At 46.7% G+C, this 15,047-nt stretch overlaps 1 protein-coding gene across 2 annotated transcripts in view; it reads right to left on the reverse strand.

Moving 5' to 3' along the window:
- Positions 1–371: 371 nt before the first annotated feature.
- LOC144145804 (urease subunit alpha-like) overlaps positions 372–15,047 on the reverse strand; it is a 92,567-nt gene continuing 77,891 nt past the window's right edge. Inside the window, exons 21-22 of one of the 2 annotated variants that reach the window (XM_077677550.1) lie at positions 2,598–2,721; positions 372–1,227 (exon numbers count right to left, since the gene is read on the reverse strand). In XM_077677550.1, coding sequence (XP_077533676.1) covers positions 1,106–1,227; positions 2,598–2,721 — 246 coding nt within the window. In that variant the 3' untranslated portion in view covers positions 372–1,105. The remainder of the gene's footprint in view (positions 1,228–2,597; positions 2,722–15,047) is intronic. The other variant, XM_077677551.1, reaches the window with a different exon arrangement.

A 15,047-nucleotide genomic window follows, 5' to 3' on the forward strand; every position in this document is an offset into this window, starting at 1 on the left:
CTCCACCCTAAGCCCCTAAAAAACCCTGGTATACTGCCTTCTTGTCTCCCTTGACAGTGCTGCACTGCAAATCATTTGTTCTAGTAAACTTTCACCTATTACATCATTTTAGGTAATAATTTGTTTTCAAGTGCATGGGCCTACATGCAAGTGTGTGTGTGCATGTACATGCCTTGAGCCCATGAATGCCTAATTTGATTTTGTCATGCTTACTAAACGTGCAGAAAAAAATTCAACTTACTTGCTGTTTATTTTTAACTGTTGTCCTTCTGACCTCCTCCAGAAACAAGGAAGATACGAAAGAGATATAGCATGCATGAAGGATTTATATAGACTGAAAATCTGTAATAAACCCTTTATTTCACATACTTTGGGCTTCACATCAAAACTCGGCCAAAACAAAACAAAAAAAAAACAAGGATGTGAAACAAGGCTACTTAAATGACACCTACTTGCCAAATAAATTTTACACTAATCAGATTAGTACAAGCTCTGGTTTATAAAAAAATTTGAATTAATATTTTTCCAAATATAATACTCTTGTATCAATTTTTAACTCCCTTTTAGATGAATAGCACCACTCCTACACAAAAAAAAATCAACCTTCCAAGCTTTCACAACAACCCCGCAAACTCAAAAACCTCCACAACTTCCTGGAGTGAGCTGTGCTAACAGAATTTTATTTGACTCATTCATGTTCAGCACATGTCGCACATAGCCTTTAGCTTCTAAAACCAGTGGCATATGGTGTTCTCAAAGTGACTGAATACCCTCAACACATGACTGTAAATGCATTATTCTACTTACTATAAAGGATGATCACACTATAGACAGCGCTGACTTGATGATTATCATACATGCGTGTACATTCACAATTCCTCGAGATGCACTTTTTTCCCGTCGTTCTATCACAGTCAAAACTTCCTTACATAAGCCGTAACTCAGTTCAAATGAACACTACATCAGTACATCACACGTGGCAGATTGAAACGTGAGCCACAATTCAGGTCAAATGTACATAACATTAGTACAATACATGGCAGACTGAAATGGAACACAAGTGATAGCATATTTACATTTGTACAAGAACTACAGCATGTCTTGCTCAAAACAGGAAGTACTTCTGGGCGAGAGCGATGTGATCTGATGGCGGTACTGTCAGGTGCTCCCTAATCTCTTCTCCATCCTCATACCTCACCCACTCAACCACATATGTCTCAGGGTTCACTGCAAGAAGAAGATTGCAAAAAAATCGGTTAGAAGCCTTTATAACAATGCCTGACCTCCACCTTTGTAAGCTGAAGCTAAAATGCAATTAGAATTGATTTTTTCAGTCAAGAGGTCTGGTACTTTAAATGAGCATATCCCTGAACATTCACCTGTCAGTCGAAAAGGAGAAGCATTGATTATCACTGCAAACTAAAGGGTGTCGATAGCCTGGGTTGGTGTTTTTTTGTTAATAGGCCCTCGTATTTGTTTACCTGATAAAGTGCATTAAAAGGCTACGGCTAGAGGTCACACCCATGTCACATTACACCAGCCCAAGCATTACACCACCAAAATGGCCTTCTGACTGAACAAGCTAGGAGATCAAGCCTTGAAGACTAAAGTGGTGGCATATTTGTACAAGTCCTTAATTAATTCACAAATAGTGTGAATATAATTTACTAATTTGTTTGGTGAGCACCACTGTGGTTTTTAGCTAAAGTGGAGATTGAATGACTGATTAGAAGTTATTAATTTCTTCCCCCAACATGCATTTTTTTTTATTCCAACAAGAATTCATTTGATTGCGAATTATTTAGCATCCTTCGTCCAGGTTTTTGTGCAGATATACAGTAATCCCTCGTTAACTTAAACTCGGATATCTAGAAAAATCGGTTAGGTCGAAACTTTTTCTCGCAGTGTCCCCCTTTATATTGAAACATTTTTTTCGGGAACCACATATATCTTGAAATATTGACAGAGAGGACACAAAGCAAAGGCCGTTACAAGCAGCTGATAAAGTCTCCGTTTGAATGCTCAGCTCCCACTACACATTGAATGCGGTCGTGAACGGCAAATTTACGCAGAGTACGCGGTGTACGAGGTCGATATCCCCGATACCGGAATGCTGTCCAATGCCTACATCATTGAAAAAGCTGTGGATGACGCAGGTGATTATGCGGCCGACGAGGAGCCTCGAAAGGTAAGTTTACAACGGCAGAAACAACAAAGATGCAGCGCCTGCTTCGCAACAAAATAGAGTGTAGGGCTGGTGACCAATAATTGCTGCGATGCTTTGAGCAGCTTGAGAACATTTTTCTGGGACCAGACGTGAACGCGAAACAGGTGAGCATAGCGCAGTTCTTTCTCCCACAATGATAAAAATTCGTTTTTCCTGTGAATTATTTTGCCTTTATTACAAAAGCTCCCTGTGCAGTGGAGCTTTCGTTGCCAGCACTAGCTTTTATTTCAGCGGCCTGGCAACAAATTTTCGGCATTTCAAAACTCCACTTACGGTATCTTGAAATTTTCAGCGGATTCTACGATTTCGAGTTTTTGAGGCATTACTGTGGGTGCATGAAATATTTCGATAAACAGTGAATTTTGCTGACCTGACAGCTTCGGAGTCAAGTTGTTGTGAACGAAATCTGCCTTTCGCAGCTTCCTTGACCCAGAGACAGGGAGCAGCATCTTCTTTATCCCATAGTCCTGAACAATGCCTTTTTCTAGGGAAACCTGAAGGAGCAGAAAGGAACAAAGTCAAAAGTGAAATTTTGTCCCAGAAATACCCAACACAATTGCGCATATCTGCCTGCAGTCAGCCATAACCACTAACTCTTCACATAGCATGTTACCCTCTAAACGTACATGTTACATATACATGTTACCCACTGAAAACCGATACATAATTGTGTCCCATGTTCAAAGTGACAGTGTTTGTTCATTGGTTGGATGGTTGGCTGACAAGTGTTGGTTGGTTTACTACATTGTACAATAACAGGTGGTGCTTTGCCACAAGTCTTCAGCAGTTGCTAAGAATGATTGTTGAAGAAACCTTCTTGAATACGAAGCCTACTCAGCAGGCTTTAATGATCTCTGAGAAAATTATTTATATGGGAAAAGAAGACATGAAGAGAGCGTGAAACAGTAAACTGTTGTTAAGCAGTCATCATCATCATCAACAACAACAGCCCGGTAGGTCAACTGCTGGACGGAGGCCTCTCCCATCAACGTCCAACCACTCTTGTCCCATGCCGCTTGAGTTTATTATTTGCCTGCGATATTTCTTATTTCATCTCTCCATTGTTGTCATTTTAATGTCACATGGCAGGAGTGTAAGAATAGTAGAAAATTCTGCATATCGAAGCAATTAATTTGGCTTTGAATTGAATAGGACTATAAGAAAACTTTGAATGCTATCAAAGCGATTTGGAACTGCTTGCGATCGACCGTTGCAAACATGCGCTGGCTCCCTCTGCTGGCACAAATATGCTTACCCACACTGCATTGGTGACATGCGGGCAAAGAGCAGGTGGGAGGTGTTGTTTGGCCAACTGCTGCATGTGTGGCCATGTATAGCCAACCACTAATAGCCAGCTGCCAACGGCCGACTGCCAAGTGGCCTTGCAGGAAATGCGCGTAAGCTGGCTGCACTCTGGCCAGTGCAAGAGAAACTAGAACACGTGTGCCGCAGAACTCCTGGGTCTGCTCTTTTCTACAGCGCACTTCAGTGACCGCCCTTGAAACATGTTGTCAGAAGCTGAGTAAGGAAATCACAAGAAACCGAGACTGCAAAGACCATGGTCAACTAGACAATTGCCCAGCAAGCCACGACGGATTTCTGCATGACTGCGCTAAGGGAGGCCTTGCCAGCCTCTGCCTCAACCAGTGGAAACTATGACAGCAAAGCCACGAAAAATGGGGGCAACACTGGTCAATAAAGACACCTAAAGTGCTTTTTTAAGTACAGTGCAACCATGATAATTAGGGGTGTGCGAATATCAATTTTTTAATTTCGAAGCGAATTCGAATAATAAAAACAAAGTTCGAATCGAATCGAATATTTTTCGAATATTTTTCGAATACGAATACTTATTGTTTTTTGTAAAATTAATGTTTGCACCATCTAAGAGACACAAAAACTGCAACTTTATTGCACAACAAATCACACAAAGTAAAATTAGGAATTACACAATACCATTGCACTGAACAGGTTAAGGTCTGCACTCACTTAAATGTTAACATGGAGAAAGGTTAACTGCTCGACATGTTCGGGGAGCAGTGACAACCTCCTGCTCGTCACCACTTTACCAGATACCGAAAACAGCCGCTCACTTGAGACACTAGTAGCTGGCATGCTCGAGCCCGTGCACATTGCTGCGCGCTGATACAGTAAAATTTTGATGATACTAATCTCGCGGGACTGCGAAAAATATTCGTATCATCCGAAATTCGTATGAACCAACACAGACCAAAAAATTTAGCGCTGAAAAAAGTTTTCGTTTATTTCTTTTCCTACTTTCGCGTGAAGAAATTCGTGATTTTTTCTGCTTTTTTTAACCCCCGTGTCGCAAAGCATTCCTTTCTGGAGCACGTAAAGCTTCGCGCTCGTCTCCTCGCTCACTGTGCCCAAGCTCGCTACGCGCCGCAACAGCCAAGCGTGAACCGGATGGTGCGTTTTTGCACGCGATTCGCTCGCCTCGGCTCTGCGAGCGCTGTATTTTCACGCCCGCATCGACGATTTCGCGCCCGCGGTAGCGCCCACCTCGGTCAGAAAATGACGCACGACGCGCGCGGCAGAATGGAGGAGCCTGACTGCTTGCGATGAGATCGAGACATAAAGGAGGCTATGGATCGAGACAGCCGGCTTGGCTCCGCCGGAGATGGTTAGGCTTAGCACCCCGGCAAATATTTTATGGGCGTTTTCACTAGCGGCGCGGATGATGTTTTATAGTACCGTTTTCGCATGCATTATCAGCTCCTTTACCGCACAAGCAACTGCGTGTCTCCCTTGAGCCGCATTTTAAAGAGCGGTTAGAAGCGGTTGCGCGAGCGCCCGCGCCACTTCGCGGCTGGAGCCGACGCCATGTTGACGCCGCCGGCCGCGCCGCGCGCAGCGTGGGGGTGGTTTCGCGGCGGTGTCAGCGCGTTGGGCGTGCGCAGAGCGTTTTCGCGAGCAGAAAACAACAGCCCGGCCGTTTCTGTAGAAAGAGTGACGAACAGGGGAGCGAGAGCCGTCACTTGCTCGTTCGGCAGTCGGGTGCCTCGCCGGCTCGTTCGTATCTTCCGCCGGGCCGCGCAGGTCCGTTCGTAACAGCCGAAAATTTTCCCATTGCAAACGATGCAATTTAGCCAGGACTTTTCGGAAATTAGTATCATCCCGAAATTCGCACCCCCAGAATCGTATAATCGAGAGTCCACTGTAAATAAACACCAATACAGACACGCTCTGAATTTTTTTTTAGTTTTGGGTGGTTCGAATATTTCGAACAATAAAAGTGTCGTTCGAATCGAATCGAATACCAAAAAATTCGAATCGAATATTCGAATTTTCGAATATTCGCACACCCCTAATGATAATACAACTTTTAAGGGACCACGTAAAAGCGTCGTATGACCGGGGTGTCGTACGATCTGGGTACGGGTAAATGCTGGCCTAGTAGACAGTATCGCGCGACAGGTGGGCTAAGAGCTTATTTAAACTACAATGTTTAGCGCATTCTCATGCAATTCGCATACCCTTAACTGAAATCTAAAGTTCCTAAAATATAAATTGTGCCCCCTCCCCTCCACGTAGGGTTGCCACCTGCCCGGTTTTGGACCGGCTTGACCGATTTTTTTAAACACTGTGGAACGGTTGCCGGTCCATACTTAAAACCGGCCGTCATTGGCCGGTTTTTTTTTTTTGGCCCTCGTGCTGTGATTATGTCCGTGTTGGCGTTTTATAAGTGTCAATTCAACAACTAAGACAATAAATATGTGTCGACAAGCTGCGCAAAGGCATGCGAGCAGAGAAAATATGCGGGCGAGCGCGCTGTCTGAGATGGAGGGGGACCTATAAGGGAGGTACGAAACAATGACATGATGCCGCCGTGTTCAGCAATTGCGGTTACTTTTCAGTGAAGCACATACAGAGCAATAACCAAGCTCTCAATCTCTTTCTACAAACGTTATGTTGATTTTTCTCTTAAGAAAATGCTGTAATGAATGGCACTGCATGTCAAAACCATGGCGTGTTTTTTTCAACATAAAGTAAACATTCTTTATACCCCCACCCCAACCCCCCGAAGGGCCGGGTTTTTTTTTTCAAAAGGTGGCAACCCTACCTCCACGGCATCTGTGCTAGCCCGCCAGCCTTGCACTGCGTGCTACGTGACACCCGTGCCGACCGGCACTATTTATATAGCCTCGCATGCGCGAGATAAGGCCGGCGTGGTCGAGCAAATTGAGAGGTGAAAGGCGAGAGAGTGAAATCGCCAAGGCCAAGCAAAATGAACGATGGTACAAGGCGGCGATGGAAAAAAGGCAGGAAAGAAAGGAGTGGGGCGACAGCATGGCACTGAAAGATGCTTGATAAGCTGAGAGCTGAGAGCAGCGAGACGGGGAAAGAGAGCATCACGAAAGGAAGAAACTTGGATCGAGCGTGCAAGGAAAGCGGGTGTTCGGTCACCGCCGTGGGGTTGCGCCATAACTGTTTTCATGTGAAGTTTATTGGCTCGATGGGAGCCGCAAATTCGGGGTCTGCCAGCCACCTAGACTTCGACTTCTCGTGGCTGGCGCGTTGGCGTTCTGCTGCCATGTGGAGCTGTCGAAAGTTGACTCCCGCCCGCCAGTACCCGCTCGCTTGCTTGCATCTCTTGGGCAAGTGGACTGGCCTGCTTGCGGACCTTTGCACATCAAGCAGCATTAAACAGGGGTTAAGAATAAAACAAGGTTGAGATGAGATGGCGAAGCGGTGTAAAAGACGGAAAAAATTCTGGTTTATCCCCATCAGGGTTTGTCGTAAGAAGCGGACCACGTGCACCCATTTTCTGTATAATTGGGATCTTTAATCCATTGTTTATATGGGGAGTTTGCCAGGACAGTGGTGAACTGTCGTAAGAGGCGGGTCATTGTAAGACTGGGGGACGTATCAGCGGGCTTCCATTCTATTTTGTTATTTATTATTTAACCTTCCGACTCATTTTACTTCTCGTCACCTAATGAGTGCTCCAAATGATGCAAGAGAGTTTAAGATATTTCTACACGTCATCAAGCCTAAGTATAAAACCTGAAGAACACCACATAGATGCCTTGTTCTGCATCACGAGTAATAAGGCTGAGAACCCCTTCAGCCTGTTCAAGTACGTTGCAGACAAAGCGAAACAATTTGGCGACTTTGAGAGATATTTTGCTCCTCACCACCGTTTAAGTGTTACAGCACCTCGCTCAGCTTCTCTCCAAGAAACAAGAGCATGTCTGGTCTTATCAACAAACCACTTTTGACAAGTGGAAGCACTCACTCGCAAAAAGCCCTATCCTTGCTGTCTATGCCTCCCCAACAAAATGGTCATAACAGCTGATGCTTCTTCCCTTATATTTGGAGCTGTTCATTGTCCACAGCACGCTAAAGGTAACTATGGAGTTATAGCCTATGCTTCTCGCCTGTTGACGAATACAAAAATACGTTACAAACACATCGGGAAAGAAGCTCTAGCACTCGTCTGGATTTGCAAGAAGTTTTCAGGCTATATCATCGGTAAGTGGCTCCATTTGGAAAGCAATCCAAGCCACTCATTCTGATATTTACTTCCAAGGAATTGGATGATCTCAGACCAATGCTGCAGCGTCGGCAGATGAGCATAATGCCCTTCTCCTATGACATAGCCTGTGTGCTGTGGAAAGAACATCTGGGCATAGGTGTGCTACCACATACACCACTCCAGCGGAAGAAGTCAAGGCCTTTGCACACTTTGTGGCATCAAGAGTTCTGGTGAAACAATATGCCTGCAATGGTTTAATTAATTAAGGACAGTCATAAAGAAGACAGTCTGTGCATCCTGAAGGTTCTGCAGCAAGCAATGGCCCCCAGGAAGAGACCTGTGTTCAGAGGTCAAGCAGGTCTTCCAGTTTTGCCACAAGCTGAGATGACCTTCCTTGAAATGGGACCAGAGTAGCACTACCTCATTCATGTCGACCAGCTGTCCTGTAGCTACTGCATAAGGGACATTTTGAAATCACGAAAATGCTGGCAAAAGTGAAAAGAGACTTTGGTGGCCCAGAATTTCATGGGATGGCGAAGACGTGGTCAAGCATTGCCACAAATATGACAAAGCCATTATAAAAAAAAAAATAAAAAAAAAATGCTGCCTTAACTGACACCTTTTCCAGAAAGACCCTTGTAGTGGACGCGCACTTCACGGAGCACACTGATGGTGCCTTTCCCATGCTACGCTTGGGTGGTTCGGGTTATCCGAGCACTGGATGTAACATGACTTATTGTGTTCCGCGCCTGTGCTGCTGCGTTATCGGGGAACGGGGTTTCGCCATGTCGCTTCGCTTATAAACAGTTGAGTCTGAGCTACTGATCGGTTAACAAGACTCTGGTGCGATGTAGTTGGTTCATGATCTAGAAACTTCAACAGCGCGAACTGACAGGACGAAAGACGAGAGACACAAACAGCGCCCGTCTACGTCGTTTGTGTCTCTCGTCTTTCGTCCTGTCAGTTCGCGCTGTTGAAGTTACTGATCGGTGTGCACACTTTCTTCGTTGCTCATCAGCCGATGAGACATGATGTCAGAAGTGGGATATGTGAGCATCAATTAATTCTGGCTAGCAAACAGTCAAAGGTGCATAGCCTGCAAAACTTGCTATGGCGAATGAAGACATCAAGCCTTCCATTCAGTTCAGCGGCGCAGGGCTTTAAAGGGGCACTGACACAAAATTTTGAAGGCGAGATAACTTCGGAGATAGATTGGTGGGAACACATATACATCATCTGCAAAATATCAGCGGTGAATACAGCCTAGAACATATTTAAAATCAATTTTGAAGTGTGCGAAACGCAACCGAGCGGCCAGCAGAGGACCACGCGCAAGTGTAAATAAACAACATCCAAACACGTCACGAGTTTGTGTTTGCTGCTTCCGCACTGCCGGCTCGCCGCTCCAATCGGAGGGCCGGAGGGCGGAGCTTCTGCTCTCGAGAACGAACGACCCGATCGTTGGCGGCGGAGGCGCCGTGATTTCGTCAGCTCATCGGTCAGCTGGCCGCGACCAAAGTTCTACAGCGATTCAAGGCACTCTGTTTCTATTACTGTTTATTACCATTGGATGCGGAAACGCGCCGGAGGCACGAAAAGCCCACTGAGCAAGCCGCACGGTCGCTGTGCAGGCGGCGGCCACGGCCGCGAAGAGGCCCACGCCGGCGCAGGTAGCTCGAGTGATAGCTTGTTACCGCTGCACGAAATTGTCCCCAAGTCCCGACCATGGTGGCTGACATGAGAAAGGAGCTAATGATGCCATGGCGGGTTGCATTAAAAATTGTCATCTGCACCGCTTACGAGAGCGGCACTCGAATATCCGCCGCAGTGCTAAGCCGAACACATCTGTAGGCGGACCTGTAGGCAGACCGGCCGGCTGCTCCCAGCGCGCGTCTTGCCACCCACCGTCTCGAGCGTCGTGCGTCGTTCGTTAGCTGCGGTAGCATTTGCACTCGCAGCGCCTGCGTCACATCCACGGTCGCTTTTTAATTAGGCGCCTCACGAGATCAGTACGGGGGGGCATTCGCAGAAACTGCCGTCGATGCGGATTCGACAGTGCTACGGCGGCTCTGCTCTGTAACTGTGATATCCCTCCGACGGTCACGTGGTCAGCTTTGTTCACACAAAATCCATCGTTTCGCGGCACTCGCTGAAACCGAAACTGCGACTGGCCGCATTGAAAATACCTCTAATTAAACAACCGTCGCACGCTGAAGCAAATGAGGTTTCTACAGGTTATAAGTAGGTCACTAGCTACTTATCGCAACAAAAAAAACAAGATGCAAAATTTTTGTGTCAGTGCCCCTTTAATAGCCACCGAAGTTCGATTTTGTGAACCCCAGCTCTTGGAAAGAAACGGTCTTCCAATTCGCCAACTATTGCTATGCATGTGGGCTCTACCAAGCGCCGGGAGAAATACAGGTCAGAACGCTTCTTTACGCAATGGGCTCCCAAGACAACACTGAGTTCTCAACCTTCAAACATTGTCCAGTGAAGACTGGAGCTCGCCAGAAGCGGTAAACAAGTTTACTGATCACCTCATCCACCCGGTCAACGAGGTCAACGAAAGTGTCCGCTTCCACTGTCGAACACAGGGCAAGGGTGAGACCGTAGACGAGTCGTACACTGCGGTGCATACGCTTGTCAAAAAGTGCAACTACGCCTCAGCAGAAGAAGAAGAATGACTCATTTGAGACAGGTTCATCATGGGTCTCTGGGACTCTAACCTTGTCAACAAACTGTGCTTAACACAAAAGCTTACTTTTGAAGAAGCAAGGCTACAGGCTCGCATCAACGAAGATGCCGTAAAAGCCCATGCAGCAGTGTTCCAAAAAGATCTGAATCCTGCTCACATTGTCACCGAGGCTTAAGTTCAAAAGCGCTCCCAAAAGCCCCGGCATGGCTCGGACTCTGAGGGGAACACCCGGAAGGGTATTACCAAGTAACACAAGCGACGCTACCAGGAGCTGCAGATACAGCGGTCAACCAACTCATCCTCGAGCAGATTGCTCGGCTAGACAAGCCAAGTGCAAAGGGTGTAATCGGACTGGACACTACGAAGCAGTCTGCGAAAAGGAAGGCAAAGAGAACATGGGTGTAAGAGCACTTCACTTTGTAGTAGCCATCACCAGAGCCAAGTTTGTAAAAGTGGCCATCAACGGTTATAACGCTAACTTCAAGGTTGACTCGAGCATGGAGGTGACAGTGGCAGTGGACTCGTTTCCCAGAATACCGAAACAGCTGCGAAAGCCAGAAGGTGAGCTTATGGACCCTGGAAATTGCTCCCTCACCGTTCTTGGAGCATTCCAAGCGAAACTAAGCTGGAAAGGCAGCTCTACAGTGCAAAAAGTGCACGTTGTGCCTTCGCAAGACCCACCGCTTCTTGGATTCCCAGCGATACAGGTTCTCAAAGTCATACGGTTCATAGACAGTGTAAATGATTCTACTGTCACTTTGAAGGATAGTCTGTTCAATGGCTTGGGTGAGCTACAAGCAAATTACGTGATATGTCTTCAACCAGGTACCAAACCGTTCTAACTCAGCGTGCCAAGAAGAGTTCCAATTCCACTTCACAAACCAGTTCGAGAAGAGCTCAGAAAGCTTGAGTCCCAGAGTTATATGAAGAGTGGACCATCGCACACCATGGTGTTCCAGTATGGTACAAAGAAGGAGGAGGCTACCGAATATGCGTTGACCTCACCTGACTAAACGAAGTCGTGCTTAGGGAGTGTCGCATACTACCCTCTGTTGAGAACATCCTGGGACACCTTGGATCAGCAAAGGTATTCTTTAAGCTCGATGCTACTGCTAGCTTTCACCAAGTGAAGCTATCCGAGGAAAGTCAGGAACTAACTATGTTCATAACACCAACGGGAAGGTTCTGTTTCCATACGCTACCTTTTAGAATTTGCTCAGCGCCAAAATATTTTGAGCGACAGATAGGCAGAATTCTGGAAGGCCTGGAAGGAGTTGTAAGCCTGATTGATGACATTCTCATCTTCCGAGCATCGTAGCGAGGGCATGAACAACGTCTTAGGCAGGTGTTGCAGCGCTTAACTCTTTCACTACGGCGCCATAGGCAATCGGAAGCCGGCGTCCGATGATTTTAAATCTCCCGCAAAATCCGAAACCCGCGCTCCACAGACAACTATCGCCATCTGGTGTGTTCATTGGCAACTTCTCTTTCAATTTCAGTTTCGTTTGTTTATGTGTCTCGTGTGGTGGCGGCGTAGCAAAAGAAATTTGAACCGAAGGGGGAGGGGAGGAGGAGGAAAAATGGCGTCGGGTTCGCGCCACGCCCCGCACAGTCGGACTGCTGTAGCAAGCACTTCGGCAGCTCCGGCTGTCGATTTTTCTGATTCCAGCAGCAGTGAGGGGTCAAGCAATGATGTGGGATCTTCAGATTTCAGTTAGGACGACGAAGCTCCGGTTCAGGGGCCTCGCACTTCAACAAGCGCTGGCAGGTAATTTCGTTGTGACTCCGTGCTGTATTTATAAACAAAACGTGCTTCTTATCTGACGACTGCGGTTTTGATTTTGTGTTTAGGGTCTCGAGAACGTACGGCCGGGATGTTTTGCCAAATACACCGCGCCGTATCGCGCTATCACCTTCAAGATAACCTTGCGTTCGTGTCAGATTAACGCTGCAGGGTTCAGGTGCGACGCTTGTCGAGAGCGCTGGATTTTTTTTGTTGTTTTTTACCACCGAAGTGATAAGGATTTTGTGCGAGGACACAAAAGAGTATACCGTAATTACCCGATTCTAACGCGCACCCGATTTTCCTGACAAAAAACCGAAAAAACTTGCACTCCGATTGTAACGCGCACGGAACTGTGTGAGCAAGAAAAACGAATGCGGGAGAAACGGGTGATTTATTTCCCGAAGTAACCTCACTCATCTCACTCCTCGTCGCTCTCCGCTGACCACATCATCTCGTCCTCGGTGCCGTCAAGCACGTTCGCGATGCCACACTTCTGAAGTAACGTTCAACCATGGTCGATGGGATCGTGGCCCACGCCTCACACGCCCATCCCGCGAGCTTCTCCAGAGGCGAACGCTTCAGACGACCGCTCGTTTTGAACGCGTAAGAGCCACTGCTGCCATTGCTGTTATCAAGCGCGCAAGTGGAACGATTTGACAATTTGTGTGAACGGCGATAGAAAAGCCTAGGCGCCTATGCTTCCTGCGTGCGAAAAATAGTTGCTAAAAGCTTTAGCGCCATCTTGACTTGGCAATGGCGATGGGTGGGACGAAATTTTCGCTGTTTCGGTTTCGGTTTCATATCTGATTCTAACGCGCATGTAATTTTTCGACCTATTTTTCCGGAAAAAAAGTGCGCGTTAGAATTGGGTAAGTACGGTACTTGGATGCACATTTGACAGAGGCTCACTCACCCTCGAGTGCCCTCGCGGCGTGGCACAGCCGTCAGTTGCGCTAGGTTGACGGGCCCTCAAAAATCTGAAACTTGGTGTACACTGTTGATTTATATAGTATTGAATCATAGCCAAGGAACGTAGGAACAATTTGTATATTTTAAAATACCTGAAATAATTTTTAGTCTCAGTAAAAGTGCCGATTTGTGTTTTTTGTATACTTTTCTTGGGGGCTTTTTTCTTATTACTTGACGAATAAACTGTAAGTAATTGTACCTTTAACAAAACTGCTGCTTTGTGTTTGGAAGAGCAATCTATAAGCTACAATTTCATGCATAGCAAGGCTGTGTGACTCCAGTAGCTCAAGAGAAAAAAAAAGTTTTGTGGAAGCCCTTAAAATCGGCCGTTTTTCCGCCGTAACGAAAGAGTTAAAAGAAGCATCAAGCTGAACTGCAAAAAATACATGTTCTGTGCAAACCAGGTCAAGTTTCTTGGAGTCATGGTTAGCGCACAAGGCATAAGTCCTGATCTGGAAACTGTCGAGGCCTTGGCCAAGCTACCAACACCATCGGGTGCCAGTGGTGTCCGAAGGCTGCTGGGAATGGCGAACCATGTGGGCCGCTTCATTCCTCCTCTTTTCAACATCACAGCCCCAATCAGGGCATTGCTAAAAAAAGAGAAACTCATGGCTTTGGGGACCGTGCCAGCAAACTGCTATAAACAAGCTCAAAAACTTGCTCAGTTCCAAAGTCTGCATGGATAAATATGACCCATCGTACCCCGTGATTGTGTCAGCCGACGCAAGTCAGCCGACAGCTCCAAGACTGTATCAGTCTTGGAGCTGTATTGCTTCAAGATCAACCGTCTGGAGAATGGCAAACGGTTGTTTATGCCTTGAGATCTTTAACAGACACTTAAAGCCACTGCAGTCAAATGGACAAAGAAGCTTTGGCTGCAACATGGGCCGTGGGGCAGTTTGACCAGTTTCTGAGGGGCATCGCGTTTAAAGCCAAAATAGATCATTCTTTTAGTCACGCTCCTGGGGTCAGCAGAACTTGACATGATTTCGCCCAGAATCCAGCACTTGTGAATCCATCTCATGTGCTATCAGTTCACTGTTCTCTATGTCTCAAGCAAGCTGGTAGCCATGGCAGACACTCTGTCAAGGGCCTCTATTCAGGAACACGATTAAGAGCGATGTCAATGGCGGACAGACACAATAGAGTTATTTGTCAGTGAAGTGGTTACATCAGCTACCAACTTCATGTCTTCCCGCATGAATGCCTTACACAAGCACCAAGTGGAAGATGGCATCTGTTCTGGGCTACTCTGCTTATATGAAAAGGGATGACCAGAAAACGTCTCAAAGGTTCCGGTTCTTTAAAGGAGTACTGGAAGGGAAGAGGCAACAACATAGTGCACGATGGCTTCTTGCTCAAAGATTGCTGCATGATTATTCCAAGCCTGATGGGCCATGAGGTTTTTTAGCAAATCCATGAAGGCCACCAGGGCATTGGACGGTGCAAAGCAAGGGCAAGGGATAGTTTAGTGGCCCACCCTCAACAGCGAAATGGAGCTGCTCGTAACATCATGTGAGAAATGCGCTCAGATGAGAGCTCAGCGTTTGGAGCCACTAATCGCAATGACGACTCCAAATCTGCCATGGCAGCGTGTAGGAGCCAACTTGTTTGAACTCGACGGAACTCACTACATAATCGTGGTGGACTTCCACTCTTGTTTTCCAGAAGTAATCACCTTGTCAGTGACAACCTCCACAGCTGTCAAGAGCACGTCCGCCCGACACAGAATACCTGATGTGTTTGTGTCCGACAACAGCCCGCGGTTCTCATCACAGATGTTCACAGAGTTTGCACAAAGCTTTGGATTTCATCACATCACAAACAGCCCGGGCTACCCATAATCAAATGGCGAGGCAGAATGCTTGGT

The sequence above is a fragment of the Haemaphysalis longicornis genome, unplaced genomic scaffold (assembly GCF_048455015.1).
Source record: "Haemaphysalis longicornis isolate Haplotype H1 unplaced genomic scaffold, Haemaphysalis longicornis Haplotype H1 scaffold_7, whole genome shotgun sequence".
Taxonomy (NCBI): Eukaryota; Metazoa; Arthropoda; class Arachnida; order Ixodida; family Ixodidae; genus Haemaphysalis; species Haemaphysalis longicornis.